Source organism: Ursus arctos, unplaced genomic scaffold (assembly GCF_023065955.2).
Source record: "Ursus arctos isolate Adak ecotype North America unplaced genomic scaffold, UrsArc2.0 scaffold_29, whole genome shotgun sequence".
Classification (NCBI taxonomy): domain Eukaryota; kingdom Metazoa; phylum Chordata; class Mammalia; order Carnivora; family Ursidae; genus Ursus; species Ursus arctos.
The window spans coordinates 37160180-37179472 of record NW_026622974.1 but is presented as its reverse complement, the minus strand read 5'-3'; the positions used below and the strand labels follow the sequence as shown (position 1 = coordinate 37179472).

Genomic DNA, 19293 nt, shown 5'->3' with positions numbered 1-19293 from the left:
GTTTGCTAGCTGCTGCCCTACACAGCTGGTCTTTTAGAGCCATGCTTGGGCATCTATCCCTGTTTCCAAAGGCTCTTTGGCACATGAATCCTTCCATTCTCAACTCGGCAGACATTTGTGGAGCTCTTCCCAAGTCCATGGTCCCGTGCCTGGTGCAGCGGGGGACACAAAGACGCAATACTGCTCAGACTATCCGACCTCCATCCTGACCCGGGCTCCATTCTCAGTAGCCGGGTAGACTAGCCAAGCCACTTTACTTCCTGCATTTCAGCTTCCTCACCTGTAAAATGGGTGAAATAACAATTCCAATTTCACAGGGCTGTTGAGAGGATTAAATGTCTAAACTTCCTAGCATAGTGCCTGGCACAGGATAGAAAATAAATACATATTTCTTTCCCTTATGAGGGGATGGCAACCTCTAGAAACCCTACACACACAATCTAGAGCTTGGAATCCTTAATGGAAGATGGGCAGAAGTGACAAAGCTTGTCCTCAGGTTTTGCTGCTAAAATCTGCGTCCCTTTAGGTGCTTTTGGAAGAGCCGTGTTGACTGGCAGCCAACTAGCATGCACACTACTCACCCAGCCAGACCTCACATCGGCCAGGTTCTGCTGCCTTCTGTCTCACAGGGTCCCCTGGGGAGAGCCTGGGAGCTAACTCATCACCCAGAGGCTGAAGGGCTCATCCCACCACTGCCTCCTGGACATGCGCTTGCAGGAGGGTGGGGAGCCCGCCCGCATGGAGGACGGGCCCTGGCCTCTCATCACTTGGCACGTATCAGTTCTGTAACTGCGACCCTCCTTCAGGCACACCTTACCACGGAGACAAGGCCCTGTTTTGGCAGTTTTGAATCAAAGACTATAGAACAGATACCTTTGAACCCCCCACACCCTTGACCAGTCCTTCCTGTGTTTACAGAGGGCCCAGGAATCTTCAGCACATGCTGGCTACTCACGTGGACCAGTTATGAGAGTTGGCCCCTAGGTCTCATTTCATCTTCTAAGCATCCCATGAGGCAGGTTCTATTACTGTCCCCACTTTACAGATGAGAACACTGATTGTCACAGGCGATGTGCCCAAGGCCACACTGGTTTGTGTTATGTGCAGTCTGGTATGTGAAGGAGAGCGGACAGAAAAGCAGGGCTGTGAGGCACTGGATCTTATGTTCTGTCCACTACCCAACACAGCCTACATCTGGTAATCTCCTACCGCAAGAGCTGGTTGCCAGAGGCCACTTACTAAATCACATGCAAGCCCAAAGGCTGCACCTTTGTCCCCCAAGCTGCATCTGGGCTTCTCCTTTCAGCTAAGACAAGCTGGGGTGGATGTGGTGAAGAACCTGGCCCTTCCCTGCTCTTATGCCAAGAGCAGCCCCCATTCCAGGTCAAGAACCATTGCGGCAAACAGGTGCGGCAAACACCAGCTGACCTCACAAGCAGGAAGCGGCTGTTGCCAACCTTAATCTCTCATTTTCTCACTTCCTCAGATAAAAAAAAAAAAAGACAAAAGTTTTGAAAGTTTCCTTTTATGAAGGCACCTGACCTGAGACCCAGTGCAGGGCCTGTCCCATCTCCATTTGCAGTGTCCAGATACCGGCTCTAACAGCTGTACATGGTCTGCATGGCAGGGCAGCAGGGAAGCTTAACACTGTCATCATCCGTGTTCTGTTCTGTGCTGGTTCTTATTTGGGCAAACCTGGAGCCTGGACCAGGGGGTGTGGCAGCCCCCTCTCACCTTCTCGCCTGGGGAAGGTTAGGGACTGTGGTTCCTCCCCTGAGCCCCGAGATGCAGGTGCCAATTGAGAGGTGCAGTTCCCAACATGTCCACAAGGTGGCGGAGAACACCCCATCCAGGAGGAAAAGGCCCTAATCAGTTTCAGAAAGGACTGGCAGTTTGCCAGAAACCCTAGAGAAGGGCAAGCCTTTTTTTTTTTTTTTTAAGATTTTATTTATTTGACAGACACACGGCAAGAGCGGGAACACAAGCAGGGGGAGTGAGAGAGGGAGAAGAGACTTCCCACTGGACAGGGAGCCTGATGCGGGGCTCCATCCCAGGACCCTGGTATCATGACCTGAGCTGAAGGCAGATGCTTACGACTGAGCCACCCAGGCGCCCCAAGCCTGACCTTTTTTTAGCCTTTATTATTCTACCTCACACAGATATAACCAAGCTTAAAATGAAAGTAACAGGATTTTGACGATCGGGTCAAATGCCTCATCAAATCACACATTCTACAAAGAGGAGCTACTAAGCCCAGCTCCGGTCTGTGCTGCAAGGCCTTGATGTTCCCCTTAAAAGGTGAGAACACAAGACGTGTCATCTGCTTCTTAAAGGGACTTAATCAGGAACAAGGAGGGTGCTTCCCAGTGGCTGAGGCAGTAGCTGGTCCGTTTTGGCTCATCTCTGCTTTCTCCACAGCGGAGTGCTCCCCTCAAGTTGGCAAGCTCGGAAAACCACTGGCGGAGAAAGCAATCCAAGGCTTCACATTTGCCTTACCATCCTACTCAGCCAAAGATGCTCATGCCCAAAATATTTCCACACAGAGCCACACATCTGTCTTTCGAAACCCAACGTTTCATCTCGGCAGGAAAGTCACCAGGACTCTACTTCAGTCATGTAGCAAATAAGTAATCTGGGAGCCAAACGTGGAGAAACCGTGGGATTGTGGGCTGACATTTAGGCTTGGTAAATGGGGCATTTCCCAGCACCGTGCGAATGCCTGACGGAACCTAGCAGGACTCTGCCCCGGGAGCCTTGGCCACAGCAGCTCCTCAGGAATGTGCGTGTTCCGAGTACAGGCCTGGACAACTGCCCAGCCAGTAGCCAGAAGGGGCCAAGACAGGGGTCACGTGGTGGCAGAGGTCCCAGGGAGTAGGCCCTTGACATGGTTTTCAGTTGGCTGAATGAATTACAGAATGTTTCAAGGCCGTCCTCGCTACAGTTTTAATGCACGTGGGCACCGGTTTAAGGACTTCCGTACTTCCTATGTGGTACAGCCACGCAAGGAAATATGAGGCAGCCCTAAAAAAGGATGAGATCTTGCCATTTGTGACAACATGGCTGAACGTAGGGGGCACTGTGCTGAGTGAGACTGAGAAAGGCAAATACCACATGATTTCAGTCTTATGTGGAAGCTAAAACACAAAACAAATGAATTAAACAAAAACAGAATCAGACCTATACATACAGAGAACTGGTGGTTGCAGAGGGGAGGGAGTGGGGGATGGGTGAAGGGCCCTGGGAGATCCAGGCTTCCAGCTGTGGAATGAGTAAGTCAGGGGGAATGAAAGGTCCAGCTTGCTGGGAGGATTGCAGAAGTCAACGCAGCCGGGGAGCAGGACTCAGGTAGATGGTCAATAAAGATGAGTGATCGTGTTTACAAGTTAGCTCCTGGATGCCCTTCTGATCTCAGCCCAAAGGTCAGCTTTTCAGGAGAATGCTGTGTGCTGATCCCGAGGCCTCGGTCAGGTCTTCCTCTGTGTGCTCTCACGGCATCTGGCACCTCTCCATTCGCAGCGTGCTTTGTAATTATGTATGATAGGATTGATTTATTTGCATACTGAAAAAATCTGATCAGGGTCAATATCCCTTTAAGACAAGTTCCAGGAGATCAGAGGCTGCGACGTCTCCAGGGTTTGCCCAGCACACAGAAGGCACTCAATAAATGTTTGGTGAATGACTGAGCTTGAGTAGTTTAGCCAGTTCTTTTCCAGGGACCAGACAAGACTTCTATGCTCTCCCTGTAGTGAAATCCATATGTAAAGGGAGCAATGCCTGTGCCTACCCCTTCCCCCAATTCCCCCCTCAATTCAATTTCTTAACTAATGAGCTGAGTGGGAGCTTGTAAAGCAGAACCGGGGCTGGGAGTCAAGAGAATGGGTTTTGGTGCTAACTCAGTTTCAATGTGGTTTCATGACGTTGAGGGAGACATTTAGCTCCTGGGGCCTGTATTTATTTCCTAAATTTGTAAAACAAGAGATCTGACCAGTGGTTTAACCCAAAAGTTGTTTAACTTTTTTTTTTTTTTTATTAAGCAAAGAGCTCTTCCCTCATACAGGAAACCTTGTGGCAATGTGAGCCCTGAAGCCGACTGCTCAGGTTGTGCAGGCTTCGGGCTCCCTGCCATGAGTGCTGCTCGGGTCACAGGGTGGACAGCGCTGGCCGACGTGCCCTCAGCGCCTCCCGGGTCAGGCGTGTGGCTGTGTCCTGTCTCAGGTGTAGGAGCAGCTTTAAGCTTCCGGGACCCAGGGCTCTCTCGTCTGCCCAGCCAGCAGGTCTTCCATAACCAGAGGGGCGAGTCGCAGTGTCCTCAGCCATCTCTGTACCCAACCACGACACGCCGGCTGTCCTGTGTCCTTAAGGGGCCGCGGGACATTCTCCGTATCTGGACTCTGTCCTTCTGTTTTGCTCACACTTTGATTTACTGAATTCTTTCGGACATTCAGTGAGGGTGGGAGGTCTGAAGGAGAGGAGGAGTCTTGGAGCAGTACCCAGAGTGGGCACAAAACCTTCATGAAATCCAGTCCAGGCTGTTGGCTTTACCCAGTCCTGAGTGGCTGGAGCAAATAAGGGAGTCCTGTAGGGTGGGCAAGGGGTCACCACAAATTCATTCACTCATTCAACAAACATTTACCAAGCTCCGACACATGCCCCGGGTTCTGGATCTCCACCGCTCGGCAGGGCCAGGCCTAAGGTCTGTGCTTTCTCTTCCTGAGGTCAGGAGAGGCTGCTTGATGGAGACAGAGCCGGGGAGGGAGTGATGTCCCAGCTTTCCGCCATCCCCTTCTCTTCACCACAGGATCTGGCCATCCCTATGGCCTAGTAGCTTCCCGGGCACCAGACCTCCCATTCACTTTTCACATTATAGAACAGGGTTTCATGTGACAAATTAAAAAAAAAAATCATAACACTGTTTTATCACTACGGCCTGTTGCAGCGCTGAGCCCAAAGGGATGGGATGGGGAGAGAGACTGGTTTTCGTCTTAACCTGACTTCTCGTAGTTGTTTACTCACTGTGCTCTTTTCAGAAGTAATAACCTTCTTTCTTGAGATTAAAAGGAGGTACATATGGCCATAAATTGAAGTATACCTGATATATTTTTTAGGGACAGTCAGGATTTAGCTGGAGACGGCCTTCCCGGAGTGGTTATATGCAGCGTGAAATGCTGTGGGTCTGCAGTTAACAGCTGATTCTCACAGGTCATCTCAGTCGCTCTGGTGAGCAATCAGTGCACGGAGGACGCAGGTCAAATCAGCTTATCTCTGCGAACCTGGAGATCGTCCGCACGTCCAAAGGTCTGCTTCCAAATCATGACGGAGCATTTGGAATTTCTCTTCTAGATTAGCAGTCACGCATTCAAAACCACAGGTGTTTCTAGGCCTCGGCAAAATGTATAAACCGAGGACAAGAGAACTGAGGAAGACACAGCCAGCCTGCTTGGGATGAAGCACCACCTTCCTGCTTTCTGATTTTTTAAAGGTAAGAAGATGCATTTGGTCACTTACCTATGTAGCTCAGATTCTCAAATTCGGTATACACCTCCGTTTTAAAAATTATTTGACAAAAGTATTTATGATAGTTCAAGTTGTTAAAGTAACAAGTTTAGTCCAAGATGGAGTTACTCGTGTTGAGCCCCACGTCAGCAAACCAACACTTAATTGTGCTCAGCTGTCCCAGAACAGGCAGGCCGAGGTCAACCAGCCTGTGTCTGCCAGCCCAGCACAGGGTACTCCGCCTGCTCCGAAACTTCCCTTTGTTCCCTGGAAGGAAAGCAACCCTGCTTTAACCAATCAGCAGACACCCCGCATAACTTCCTTGTTCCTGCTTACTTTGGTCTGGAAGTCTCTCTGGCCTCGTACAGCTCTTTGGAGCTCCTTTCTATCTTCTGGGTGGGATCCTGCCCGATTCATGAATCACTGACTAAAAGCCTATTAGATCAGCAAATTGTCTGTGGAAGAGTTTCTTTTAACAAAGAATACTTAAGGTTATAGGGCTTAGAGAGGTTTCAAAAAATTTTTTTAATTAAGAGTAAAACTAGCATGACAGAATATTTGACCAATGGAGAAGGAAAAAATTACTCATAGTCCCACCCTATGGTAATGACCTAAATACTTTGTGTGAATTAAAATATATATATATATTTATATATGAATAGCAGTGAGGGTGGAATGGGTGGCAGAATCCATTTTAGGGAGAAAGAATTCTCTGTTTAGTAAAACACTTGTGACAGTCAAGTTTCTGACAGGGTGACAAGGAGAACAGGCACACCGTCGTGTAAATACGTCAGTCTCTCAGTTCATTTCCTCCTCTCTGTCTGGGACGACAGGCTCCCAGACATGGACGTGGATGGGGGTGGGACGGCAAACAGAGAGTGCTTAATTATTTGCTTAAAAATAGTGGGAGAATTCTGAGTTTCAGGGTAGCTGTGGATAAAAGCGGTAGAGACTGAAATAATGAAAAGGAGAACACCAAAGTGGGAGTTGGGTGGAGACTGGGAGGTGGGGAGGGCTAAGGAAGAAAAGTCAACCAGCGAGACATGCCCTGTGGAGGCAATGGTGGGAGGCCTTGAAGAGGGTCAGTGCAGGTAATGGGTCCTGCTCTGCTGTGGCCCACTCCCCTGTGGTGACTGGCAGACTTGAAGGGAAACTGCCTTGTGTGGATGGAGTTTGGGGAGATGAAGATGAAAAGTCAGTTTCCCATATTTGGTACTACACTGCATGGATAGAAAAGAATGGTTTGGGAGAGGCAAGGCCAGAGGTGACTGAGAATTCAGCAGAAGTAAAAATTAGGATCAAGGGAATGAGGACAAATGTAAGATCTCCAAGGAATTATCAGATGGGGGGGGTAAGAAAAGCCCCAATAGTTTTCAAGTTTTGTATGATAAAGAGCCTTTTTATTTATTAAAGGGAGGAGTGACCTCATAAATTAGTTTGGGATTTGTGACTCTCAGGTGATTACAGTTGGGATAATTTTTATGAAGGGGTCTTTTGCAGTCCAAAGCCCTTTCCACAACCCCATGCTGCTTCCAAGTGAGGGTGGGAAAAAGGAGATCTTCTCAGAAGACCATGAAGAGGCAACGTTAAGGCGACATGAACTGTAATCCCAGGAGGAGACTCGTACTTTGTGGTGGGAGTCGGTTTATGATATCACCGTTGGCGGCCATCGGCTTTCCGTATAACCCAACCCTGCCAAATGACCTTGACCATGTTTTATGCTCTTCCTTTTTATATTTTGGGGTTGGACAGTCCCACTTCATCTTGGAAAGCAGTCTCATGAGACACAGTTAAGACAGATCAGTGTTATGTGGCTGCAAAAATCAGTAACCAGAAGTCCCTGACTTTGCTCCCTGAAGGGGGCTGGTGCTGAGGTGGGGGGTGGGGCTATGGCTAGAAGTTGACTGAAAGGTCATGAGTGACCGACCACTGGAACAAGTGAAGTCCCTGTGCCACCAAGGGCGTGATCTTTGAAACGACTGCCTGCACCTCTGGCCTCTGATTGCTTTTCCCAGTTCACTTAATAAGACACACATGTCAGCAGTCCTCACTGAGGCCCAAAGGAATTGCTTCTTCGTTGGATAGGGTTTCTCTGTCCTGTGGATGTGGTAAATAATGAGACCATTTTCTTGTTTGAAAAGGCAAGATGATCTGAACTTCAAGAACGAAAATTAATGGAGATGAACAATGATTGCAAGCAACAGCGAAGCCCTTCACCCTCCCTCGCTCACTCAGGTGAGGCGGGCAGGTCGTCCCCTCACACAGCATCTGGCCGCTGGCTGCAGCATGAAGAACATTTTCTGCCCTGTGCTATGTATAGTTACACGGTGAACCCCGTTTGTTTTGAGAATGAAATCCTGTGGCCCTTAAAATCATTTACATTCTCTAATGAATGAAATGGTTTGCATTTCATATTCAACAAATGTGTGCCTACATCTAGAAGCAATGAAAATAAGGTGTTTCATAAAAACCGGTCAAACAAAGAAATCTTACTTTTAAAGGTGCTGCATTTGTTAATATTCACTCAACCGTCCCAGGCACCTGCCTTCCAGGTGTCAGTCACAGACATGGCCAAGAGTCCCTAATGGACATGTCCAGGCTAACGAGGAGAGAGACATGAAGTCCGCTGGCCTGGGATGAAGAGAGGAGCCCAGGAGACTGAGGTTTTGGTAAGGCTGACAGCCAGCTCTCCCAGGAATAAGGACTGAGAGGCTTTAAGTGAAAGCCAGGAGGCTATGACGAGGGAAGTGGATAGTGGGGCTCTGGAGATGAAGCCACCCCGGCTGATGACCCGGTTCCAGCCTCACATGTAATGCTGCTGAAATGGAGTGGAGGTGACAATCGCATGTTGAGAGGATCAAGGGACTCTGAACCTTGGGTATGGGGTCAGCCGTCCACATGGAACTTTCCGCCGGGATAAAGGCAGAAGCTGGGACAAAGAAGAAGACCACATGGGGCGCCTGGGTAGCGCAGTCGTTAAAGCGTCTGCCTTCGGCTCAGGGCGTGATCCCGGCGTACCAGGATCGAGTCCCACATCAGGCTCCTCCGCTATTAGCCTGCTTCTTCCTCTCCCACTCCCCCTGCTGTGTTCCCTCTCTTGCTGGCTGTCTCTCTGTCACATAAATAAATAAAATCTTTAAAAAAAAAAAAAAAAAAAAAAAAAGAAGAAGACCACAAGTTGGGCAATGCTGGGGAGTGGGTTAGAGACCATTAGATGGCAGTGAGAAGGAGGGTCCAGGGTGGTAGAGCCTGGAGGCAGGAGCCGCAAAGGAGTTAGAGGTTTAATGAAGTTCACTGCGGTAACCTAAGGAAGTTATAGGGTGTTGTAAAAAAAAAAAAATTATTTCCCCAGAGTTTGGAAAGTAAGCCATCAGGCTCTTTGCATAGATGACTTTCTGGGGAACAGTATGCTAGAATGCAGGGGGTCGTAGCCTTGGAAGTTCTAACCATGCTATTCTGTAGATGCGGAAACTGACATCTCCACTCACCCAAAGCCACAGGTAGCCAGGATGACCGGCACGATCCAAAATTCAGTTCAAGCAACAGGAGGCAAAGAGCACATTGAGTCTGCCTTCAAGGGCTGCATGGGTGTAGAGTCCCCTGGCCTACCTGCGTCAGCTTTCAACCTGCTCTCACTTGACTACGTTCTTCTTCAAAGGCAACGACACAGACAGTTCGCGACTCTAGGATTTCGTTCCTTTAGAGAAAACATGTGGGGACTAGCCCTCCCTCACCCCTTGCAGCTTTAAGATTCTGTAAACCTAGTCGGGCGGACCTCTTCTCCCCTTCATTCCAACGTGAGAATGGTCAGGCAATACTAGGTTATCTGTATGTGCACGATGGTTGTTCTCAGAAGAACCTGGAATGACGGTCAACATTCGGTGGGGGGGAGGGGGGTGGGCTGGGGGTGCAGTTCATGCAGCTTCAGTCATGCCTCATTGAAAACTGAGTTTTTTTTTTTAAAAATGGGCTAGTTACGGTACGATGAAGTTAATTTAATAGGTGGTAACCAGCCTTAAACAAATTACAGAACAGAAAATATCAGGCACAATCTGGATGCTTTGTAAAATTTTCTTTCCGATACGTGTGTGTGTGTGTGTGTGTGTGTGTGTGTGTGTGTGTGTGTGTGTTGGGTTCTATGCATGGCAAGATACAAAATTCCAAGGGATGTATTATTATTTTTTAAAGATTTTATTTATCTATTTTTGAGAGAGAAAGAGAGCACAAGCAGGGGGAGTGGCAGGCAGAAGGAGAAGCAGACTCTCTGCTGAGCAGGGAGCCGACTCGGGACACGATCCCAGGACCCTGGGATTATGACCTGAGCTGAAGGCAGACACTTAACTGACTGAGCCACCCAGGCTCCTGGGATGTATTATTTTAACTACACTTTTATTAACGAATCATATTTAACCTCAACTTAAGTTATGCTAATTCCAAAAACAATTCAGAGTTTTTTTTTAAGGCTATGAAAATTCATTTAAACAAGCAAATATGCTTCATCTCCTCTTTTGTCCTTGAATTACCTTAATTGTTAAGCTCATCCCTCAAAATGATGAGTATCAAAATTGAGTATTTTCATGAGAACAAGTTCATGAGAACTACAATCTTGCTAAGCAACCATGAAACGTGAAATAAATGACTAAGACTTAGAGGCAGTTTTTTCAGAGACTGTAATGATCTACTTCAAGATTTATGTATAAACAAATCATGATTTTTATCCCGAAATCTTTCTTTCATCCATTCGTCATTAACTAAACTCATCTACTTGGCAAGAGGCACATAGTGTTGCAGGACCTCATTGACTGGAACAAAGTGACAGGGACAAAAGGACAGGCTGCAGCATTAAGGGGAACCCGGGCATGGTCGCTGAACCTTTTCAGGCCCAGCAGGGCACACTGACTGATGGTCACGCAGCAAGGCTGGGTGACCAGGACGACCACGGTGCTTAGGACGGCAGTGGTTAGGGTGGTGTAAAGGCACATGGGGAAGAACAGGGAAATGAGTTCAGCTTCTGAATGGAGGGGGTGGATTCCTTTGTTCACCCGCTGTGTTGGGCATGCTTCATTCAGGGCTAGTTTTTCAAAATGTGGGCCCGCTACAATATGAGGAAACTAATTTAATGGGTGGTAACTGACATTTTTAAAAAAACGAAACAGTAGTATAGAACCGGGGCGCACTCCAGGTTCTTTGTGAAAGTTCAGTGTGTGTGTGACTGTGTGTGACTCTGTGTGACTGTGTGTGTGACTGTGTATGTGTGTGTGTGTGACTGTGTGTGTGTGTGTGTCTGTGTGTGACTGTGTCTGCGTGTGTTTGTGAGACTGTGTGTGTGTGTTGGGTCTTCAGTTACAAAGCCTTTCTTACTCTCAATCAAAGTCAACGGAGCCTGAAGCCACTACTCCGCAGCACAAAGGGGTTGGGGGCACCCATGCAGCTGGCACTGCGTGCCCTCGGTGTCTGACACCACCTCAGAGAAAAGCTAAGCAGAGGCTCCAGGGAAGGGCCTTCCACAGGCCTCATCCCCAGAGCTGGGGCAGAACTGGATAAGCGCAGCTCAGGCACGAGGCCCTGTCCTGAGGCACCTCACCGCCACCCGTCCATTCCAGCTGTGAAGTCATGGGGACCTTTTGTCATCGAGTTGTTTCCACCCCCATTCTGCAGATGGGGAAATCAGGCAGAGACAGGGGCCCACAGCCAGGACTGGCACAGCCAGCCCGACGGCCGAGTCTGCACCTCTCCCCACGCCGCCCCGTGACTTGCCCCAGTGGGGCTCTCCCCGCGCTGGTGCTCTCGGCCCCTCTAGCTGCCCTGGGGTTACCTTAGTGGTTCTCATGCTAAGAAATGCCCATCCCTGTCAGTGCCTGCCACTGTCACACGCACCTACCGCTGCGAGGCACGGGCACTGTCCTCATCGCTCCACAGACAGCTTTTTCCACGAGACAACACATATTCCTGTGAGGGACGTAAGTGCCTAACCTATCGTAGTCTAGTCCATTAAACGTTTTTAACCCACTACATTGATTTCACAACCCTCAGGGTATCACCCAGCGACATTACTCTCCAGCCTGTGTCTGCCAAGAGGTAAAACACCTACGAGCGAGCTGCGTTAGGAAGGATCAGATACGTGGACACCGGCCTGCTTTTCTCAAGGGAAGGCCAGCCCCACCTCGAGAAGGAGTTCGCCAGCGCCCCAGTCCGACTGGCCTGTCTGGATGGGCGGGCAGCCTCCACACGGCTGCACGCCAGGACACAGCTCTTTACGGTTTGTGAAGTGTTCTCCCACGTCTACATGGACCACCTCACGTCATTTTCACAATAATGTGGCACTTGGAGCGTTATCATCCCCATTTTGAAGCAGAGCTAATAGGTTCAGTGAGGGTCTCTGACGTGAATCAGGAAGGAAGACTTCGGACCCGATACTGTTTCTTTCTTTTCTTTTTATAATTTGTGTCTCTCTGATTGCAAAAGCAACATGCATTCATTATTTGAAAATACTCAAAAGTGCTAAGAAGAAAGTGAAAATTACCTGTATGCTTTTCTTCCTGATAACCCTTTTTAACATTAAAAAAAATCTTTTTTTAAATTTTATTTATTTGGTGGGGCACAGAGAAAGAGCACAAGTGAGGGAAGGGAGAGGGAGAAGCAAGCTCCCCACTTAAAGGGGAGCCCAGCATGGGACTCGGTCCTAGGACCCCAGGATCATGACCTGAGCCGAAGGCAGATGTTCAACGAACTGAGCCACCAGGCCAACCCCCTTTTAACATTTTTGGGGTTTTTGTTTGTTTGTTTGTTTGTTTTTGCTGTTTAGGGTATTTTTTATTTTTGCTCTTATAAAAATAGGGTCACCTTAGGTAGCCCATACAGAGGTGGGTGAAGCAGCAACCTCTTCAAAGACAGAGCTGTTCCCCACCAAAGCCTTTCTTCCCACTGCTGATAAAAGTCAGTTACCAGGAGGCCCTCCTCCTCCTCCTCTTTTTCTTAACAGTCCTACAAAGCTCCATGCAATAGTGAAGGGCAGGGGGGAGTTGGGGTGGGGCAGCATGGTAGGAAAGACTCACCAAGCCAGACTCAAAAGTTTTGGGACATTATACAACACAGAAGGGAAAAAAAGAGGTTTTCTAACTAAAACTACCTAACATCAAGGAAAGAGAGAAAGAGGAAGGGAGGGTGGGAGGGAAAGCAGTAAGGGAGGAAGAGAGGGAGAGGGAGGGAGGGGAACATGCATGCTTTCAGGAGCATGGCGTCTATGGCTTCCAGGATGCTCATGGTCCTAGTAGGAAGAAGAGTTAGGACTTGAGCCCAGAGTTCCAGCTCCTGCTACCTGTGAACCTACAACTCAAATCTGTCACCTTGACCTGTGAAGGCCTTATTTACATTATTTTGTTTATACCTAAATTTTAAAAAAAGATTTTATTTATTCTTTTGAAAGACAGTGCAAGCCAGAGAGCACAAGCAGGGGGAGCAGCAGAGGCAGAGGGAGAAGCAGACTCCCCACTGAGCAGGGAGCCTCAGGCAGGGTGGGCTCGATCCCAGAACCCTGGGATCACTGACCTGGCCGAAGGCAGATGCTTAATGGATTGAATCACTCAGGCACCCCTATACTTAAAATTTTTTATATGACATGTTGCTTTTTGATATAAACTGACTTTTGGTTGGGGCTCAGTAATCTTTTTATTTTATAGTGTATTTTATATCTATGTCTTATATATTTATAGTATACATAAATAAATGGAATTGACATAATCATGAAACCAATAAATTATTCTTAATAATATCTCTCAATAAGATTTACACATTACCATGTATATTACATATATATTACATATTACAAAATATATGTAATACATATTATGTGTTAAATAGTAGTAAAAATAATAATAACAGTTACAAAGGCAAAGAGACAAAGTAAACTATCTAGACATCCTGGCCAGTATAATCCTTTTGAAACAATTACCTGTATAAAGAAATGTGTTGGAGTGCCCTCCTACCACGATGTCCACGCCCTTCACTTTCTGAGCGATGAGTTTATCCATTTCAAAACCAGAGTGTCCCAGTGCAATGATTTTGTTCACATTTAGGGTTTTTAGCTTATCAACTTCAGGCTGCAATGCAGCGATTTCATCTTCAAATACTAAATTCCTTCCTAAGGAACAAAATAAGTAAAATGGACATTTATTAATAATTTTTATTATATTGCTTATTACACATACCAACAGGTAGAGTAAAAACACCTTTATCTACTAAAGCTCTTAAATTACTAAAACCAAAACATACTTATAAATTAAAAACAAAATCCCTAGGAAGACAATAAAATTCGCATCGATTTCCTTAGTTCTGTTCAGTTAATGTTGCCTTAGGTTAAGGTTCTGAATGACATTACGTTGCTCTAATGTGATCTCAAGCTGCGAGGAGGCTTCAGACCTCGAAACCTATTTTTAAAAAAATGTGTTCTTAATATCAGATGTTTCTCAGTCATATTATTTTTTGACCAAGACATGGCTGTACCCATCTTGACTTGATCCAGTTCACCAGGTGTGGCTCAGAATGGCATTTGTTTCCAACAGGCAAATTGGTTCACAAAAGATGAAGGTTTCTCATAATGAAAATACCCCTAAGAATTGTATCACAGGACCTAAGAGCAACTCTGCAAGATTAGCTCCAGCTTTCTTTGACCAGGGGCTACTTTAGAAATGCACACAGTTTCCCAAGCAAAGTACTTTGTAAGAAAACACTCATTTTTATGTCTTAGTTCTGGTCTTTTTGTTAAAGTGATCTCTTTTAACTTATATTACTTGATTGGTGTTGTAAATGAAAATATAAAGATTCTCTCTGCTAAAAAAATGTGTTTTTATATTTAAACTTCCATTATGCCAAGGCAGAAAATGCCTGAGCACACGAGTGTGTTGTATGATATGTATGTCAAGTCCTCGTGTTGTTTATACTCCTTACTCTTAGCCAGTGCGGTGTGTTGGTCATATCTCAATAAAACCGAGGGGGAAAACCCAGGTTAGTACATCCAAGGCTTTGTGTGCCAGTTCAGGAAAATCAGTCCTCAAACGTAAAACTGTTGGTAACTAGTGCTCGAACGTCAATCCCAACACAGCCGTGGATACCGGGCTGTGTTCATTTGGTAAGGCCGACGGGAGCACATTCTCCAGCTCTAGGTTCACAGGGTCTCATGCAGATATCGCTGGCATGGGGTGTGCACCCTCTTCCCTGCTGACTCCCCCTTGCAGCGGTAACAAAAGACCGCCCCCTGGGGGACCAGGCTGCTGGGTGAGACTGCGCAGACTGGCCCTCTGGAAAATCAGCAACTCACAGAGGCTTTCATTTGGCTAGCAACGAGGAGGAAAACGTTCAGAGAAATGCCTCCCTCTGAGGACAAAGAAATGTATCCTCCTAATACAGTAGGAGCCTCTGGGGATCAGTCATCACACACATAAGAAAGCATGAGGTCTATTTCAGGGTATCTTGAGGGGTGACAGGAGTTTCATTACCTTGCTACCATAAACGAAATGTGCTCTTACACCTGTGGGCACCCAGGCCACCAGGACTGGAGGGAAGGGGCTGGGTCAGGGGCCAGAGATCTGTAGGAAGAACGCCTGCGCTGGGCCTGCGGTCTTGGTGGAAGTAAGTGTCCCCAGAAGCACTGCTCCATCCTCCTCCCCCAACTGGCCTGTGTCCCTGCACCATCCAGCCTTCCTCTCCTGGGAGCTGCTGGGAGATACATTAACCCAGTCAAGGGCTATCAGAGTCCCAGCAAAGGGGGGCTGATTTCTGGAGCCCCTGTATCTCTTCACCGACAACCCCTCCTTTCTTGATGGTGACTATTCCAGAAGGGATCACACTTCTCTCCCCATCATGCCTGAACTCCTTGGTCAGTCATTTAGGAAGCCCTACAATCTAGTCCTCACCCAACTTTTTGCCTTCCCTGCTTGGGACCTCTGTTCCAAGAAACTGAACTATTTGCTCTTTTGTGATTGCAGCCCCCATACTTCCCCGCTCTCATGTGTTCATTCCAGCAACATTTATTGAGAACTTCCCATATGCTGGGCACCATACAGAGCACAGAGCAGTGATGGAGAAAGATGAGGTCCCACCCTCACAGGGTTGCCTCCCAGCATGTGACTCTGACCTCACCGCTGGAATGCCCTTTGCCCCAGGATGTTCGGAGTGCCTTGAGGGGCCAAGGAGGTTCTTCAAGTCTACTGGACCTCCAAGCTGGCCATCACTCCTGCCACTTCCCCTTTGTTCCTAAAAGACATTCCCCCCTCCCTGACTTTAATTACATTCTATCTTAAATGATGTAAAAAAACCAGTGGGTAGAATAGAAATTATAGAGACACATAACTATTCAATTATTCAGCAAGTCCACATTTTATCTAAAGCTCCTATGCTGGCCTCCGTACTAGGTTCTGACGTTCACGGAGCGGAGCCCTGGGCTCTGTCCTCAGGCTGCTCAGGCCAGCGAGGCAGCCGACAGCAAGGGACAAATGCGATACCAGGAGGTGCTCAGGCGGAGGGATTTTCTGTGGGAGCTGGGGACACAGAGCAGGAGCAAGGGCAGCAGCAACCGGGCCTTGTCATCCCAGCCCTCCCGACATCGGCAAATGGCAAGCCGTCAGGCAGCCGGTATACTCTGCCATCCCCACATGGTCCTCTCTGCAGAAAAGCCCCAGGAAGTGGAAGGTGCAGCCCCCTTAGCCCCAGGGGAGGTCAGATCCCCGGGGAACAGTGGGGAGGAGAGGGCCGCGGTCAGGCTGCGTGGGGTGGAGCGCAGCCTGCGACTGTCAGCTGGGGCCGCGGAGGGGACCACACAGTGTCTAGAGGAGTGCTTCTGAACACGCTGAAGGCCGGTGACTCATCCTAGCCACCGCCGCCTCTGGGCTCCACAGTGACCTCAACCGCAGCTCCGTGGTGACCCGGTGTCGCACAGCGTGCAGAGGCTCCGTCCCCCATAGGACGGATGTCTACCTGCCCCCTGGAGGGCCTGCCCCTCCCCACCTCCCCCACCGGCAGAGAGCAGAGAAGCCCTGCGTGGGCCCTGCCCCCCGCCCCCCACCTGGCTGCAGAACCCTCTGCCCTCAGAGCAGCACCGGCTCAGGACCCAGCACGCCCGACCTGCCCGATGTCTCCGATGGCCTGCACGACTCTAACAACAAGGAGTAGACCACGTTTCTAATTGCTAAACAATCCCATCTCCTTTGTCAGTTAACGCTTCATGAAAACCTCCGCTTCCGATAAAGCCAGCTCCTCGTTTAACTTCTCCTGTTTTTCATTTTTTTTTTTTTACAGTATGCTCGGTGCAAGGGCTGCTACCATCTGTCACCACACGACGCCACTACAACACCACTGACTAAGTTCCTGGGCTGCACCTTTTATTCCTGCTAGTTTCCCTTTTTTTCTTCAAATATGGGAAGAAAGCTGATTTGGATAATTTAGAAAAAACGTCAATTTCTTTTTCACTGCCAAAGTGTTTCGGTCAAAGTGTCCCTGTAAAAGTGGCTCAAAGTGTTTCTTGAATAACTTTAGGGTTATTTATGAATGCATGTATATATAGAGATACAGATATATATTATATGATATATAGTATATATAAGATATTTATACTAGGATACATATACCATAGGACTTTTCAAGGATATGTATTCCTCAGAAAGCCAGATACAACAAAGTCATTAAAAAGAAGAAATAAGGTAAACTGAGGCAAAACCCTAGCTCTGGGCTCTCTGACTCCACAGGAAAAGGGCGGTGAATTACATTTCACTCTCCAGTAAATGGCTCTGTAATGTCAACACTGGATGTAAACAGCTTTCTTGCCCAATTTTGAATGCACTGAATTAAACAAAGATACTGTGTATGTCAACAAGGAAGTTCACTGAACAAAAGAGCAATGTCTTTACCAAGTCATTTAGGATAACATGGGAGCCGGCAGACTGGTCTCATCCACGTTATCCTAAGTAGACTCCTTACCCAGCACCACGTGTCTTCCTGCTTTCACCCACGGTCCATAAAAATCATGCCAAGCTCTGATTTAATACATGTATTTGCAACCAATGAGTGCTGTAAAAGTAGAAAATACCTGGATTTGAGAGAACGGGGGTTTCTTTTGAAGTATATCCAACAATTCCCACAACTTCGTCACCAACAGGAAGAATTTTATAGGGCAAATAAAGTCCTGATATTTGAGATGCCAGTGGCCCCTTTGCTTTAATATTTGCACTCAGAATTGGAAATTTGGCCTGTTTGAGGAGTGGATCAATCAGTCCTTCCACACCATTATCAAATTCATGATTTCCCAGTGCCTGGTAGAAAGAGAAAAGAGAATAAGAATTAGGTCCTCTGGAATTTCCAACAAAAACATACCGTAAAGAATATAACATTAGCCCAGTGGCTCCCAAGCCTGATGGGGCCTTTGGAGCTGACCCCATGACCTCTGTCATCCTCACGCTCGGAGATTTTACTCAGTGCCCCTGGGGTTGGGCGCAGGGACACACAAATCATCAGGCTCAGGTGAGAATCGCTTCCCAGGTCCCGCACCGATGGTAGCAGGGATGCATACGGCAGCCGCCAGGAAAGCCTGCTACACTACACGTCCACTGTCCTGCCACCCCTAGGTCTGGGCAAGTTCGAGAATCTGCATTTCCTACGCTCTGCCCAGCCTTTCCAGGTTCTGTTTTCTCTCATAGAGCCGTATTTCAACCTGCCCACCCACCTGTTCTGACCACTCATCTGCTGGGAGAACCATTAACATTAACAGGACTTTAGCAAAAGGCGACTGGAAATGTACTGTTGATACACCAGAGCCTCTCCTCGTCCCACCCTCACATCTCCTCCCTTGTTCCTCCCTGATGCTCCCACAACTCTTTCTTCCCAAACACTGCGTGGTCCTCTAATTCTTCGGGGGAAAATAAAGATCCCCAAAGGCCAAATGTGGAGATGGCTTTCTCCACATCGTACAGGGTGGCACGGGTCTCCTCCTTTGGGCAGCTCTGGGCCCCCTGGGTTTCGGTCCCAGCAGTTTCACATCCAAGGAAGATCGGGATGGTGCAGGGTTGTTGGCCCACTCTGAGCACAGGACCTGGTGGGGAACTGACATGGTTTAAAGATGCCCTTGCCTCCCGCCTTCTTTGCTCTCTCCCAGTCCTCACTGCTCTGGGAGTGGTCCCTGGGTCCAAACCAACAGCTTTGACATCTGGCAGCTTCCCCCAGAGTAAAACTGGCAAAACACGGCATTCTGGCCACCTCCCCTGAAAAACCTTCCATCCCTTTCCTCTCTTGGCCTCTCGCATAAGCTTATCTCCGCCGGCACCTGCTTACCTGCTCTGGCATGCTGTTTCCTAACTTAGTCCTTAAACCAGCGAGCCTCAAACTTTCTAAATACCACAACTGAGTTTGCTTCACTTCGCTGGTCATCGCTGGGAGCAGACCTGGAAGTGCTGGCTGGTGACCTGACAACCGAGATTAGGGCCCTCCTGGATCCTCTCGGGGCCGCACTCCCCTCCTAGCACATTCTACGCTCTGAAGGTGTGTTCAGCGTGTTCATGAGGGCCTTGCCAGACTGCGTGCTCCCTGCGCCTGTGTCCTGCTGCCTCCACCCTGCTCAGCGCCGTGGCCCCTCACTAGTCGTGCAGGTACCCCGTGAGCATCTGTGGCTCGAAGAATCGTGCATCTTATGTCCCCATGCACAGCTTTTTACACACAAAGCAACACACTGTCTTCACATTCCCACATACCTGTCTCCCTGATGAAACACAGAATGTGTGAATTTGCCTCTCTCCCCCACCCCCCGAGTATCCACTC

At 48.2% G+C, this 19293-nt stretch overlaps 1 protein-coding gene and 1 long non-coding RNA gene across 5 annotated transcripts in view; one reads left to right on the top strand and one right to left on the bottom strand.

Annotated features, from left to right (window-relative positions):
• NT5E (5'-nucleotidase ecto) overlaps positions 1-19293 on the bottom strand; it is a 62875-nt gene that overhangs the window by 26573 nt on the left and 17009 nt on the right. For all 4 annotated transcript variants that reach the window (XM_048219614.2, XM_026506980.4, XM_026506981.4 and 1 more), the window contains exons 2-3: positions 17573-17795; positions 13445-13633 (exon numbers count right to left, since the gene is read on the bottom strand). In XM_048219614.2, the coding sequence (XP_048075571.1) occupies positions 13445-13633; positions 17573-17795 (412 nt within the window). The remainder of the gene's footprint in view (positions 1-13444; positions 13634-17572; positions 17796-19293) is intronic.
• On the top strand, positions 5094-13262 carry LOC130541995 (uncharacterized). Its single transcript, XR_008956182.1, has 2 exons — positions 5094-5479; positions 11527-13262. It is a non-coding gene; the product is annotated as an uncharacterized LOC130541995 (long non-coding RNA).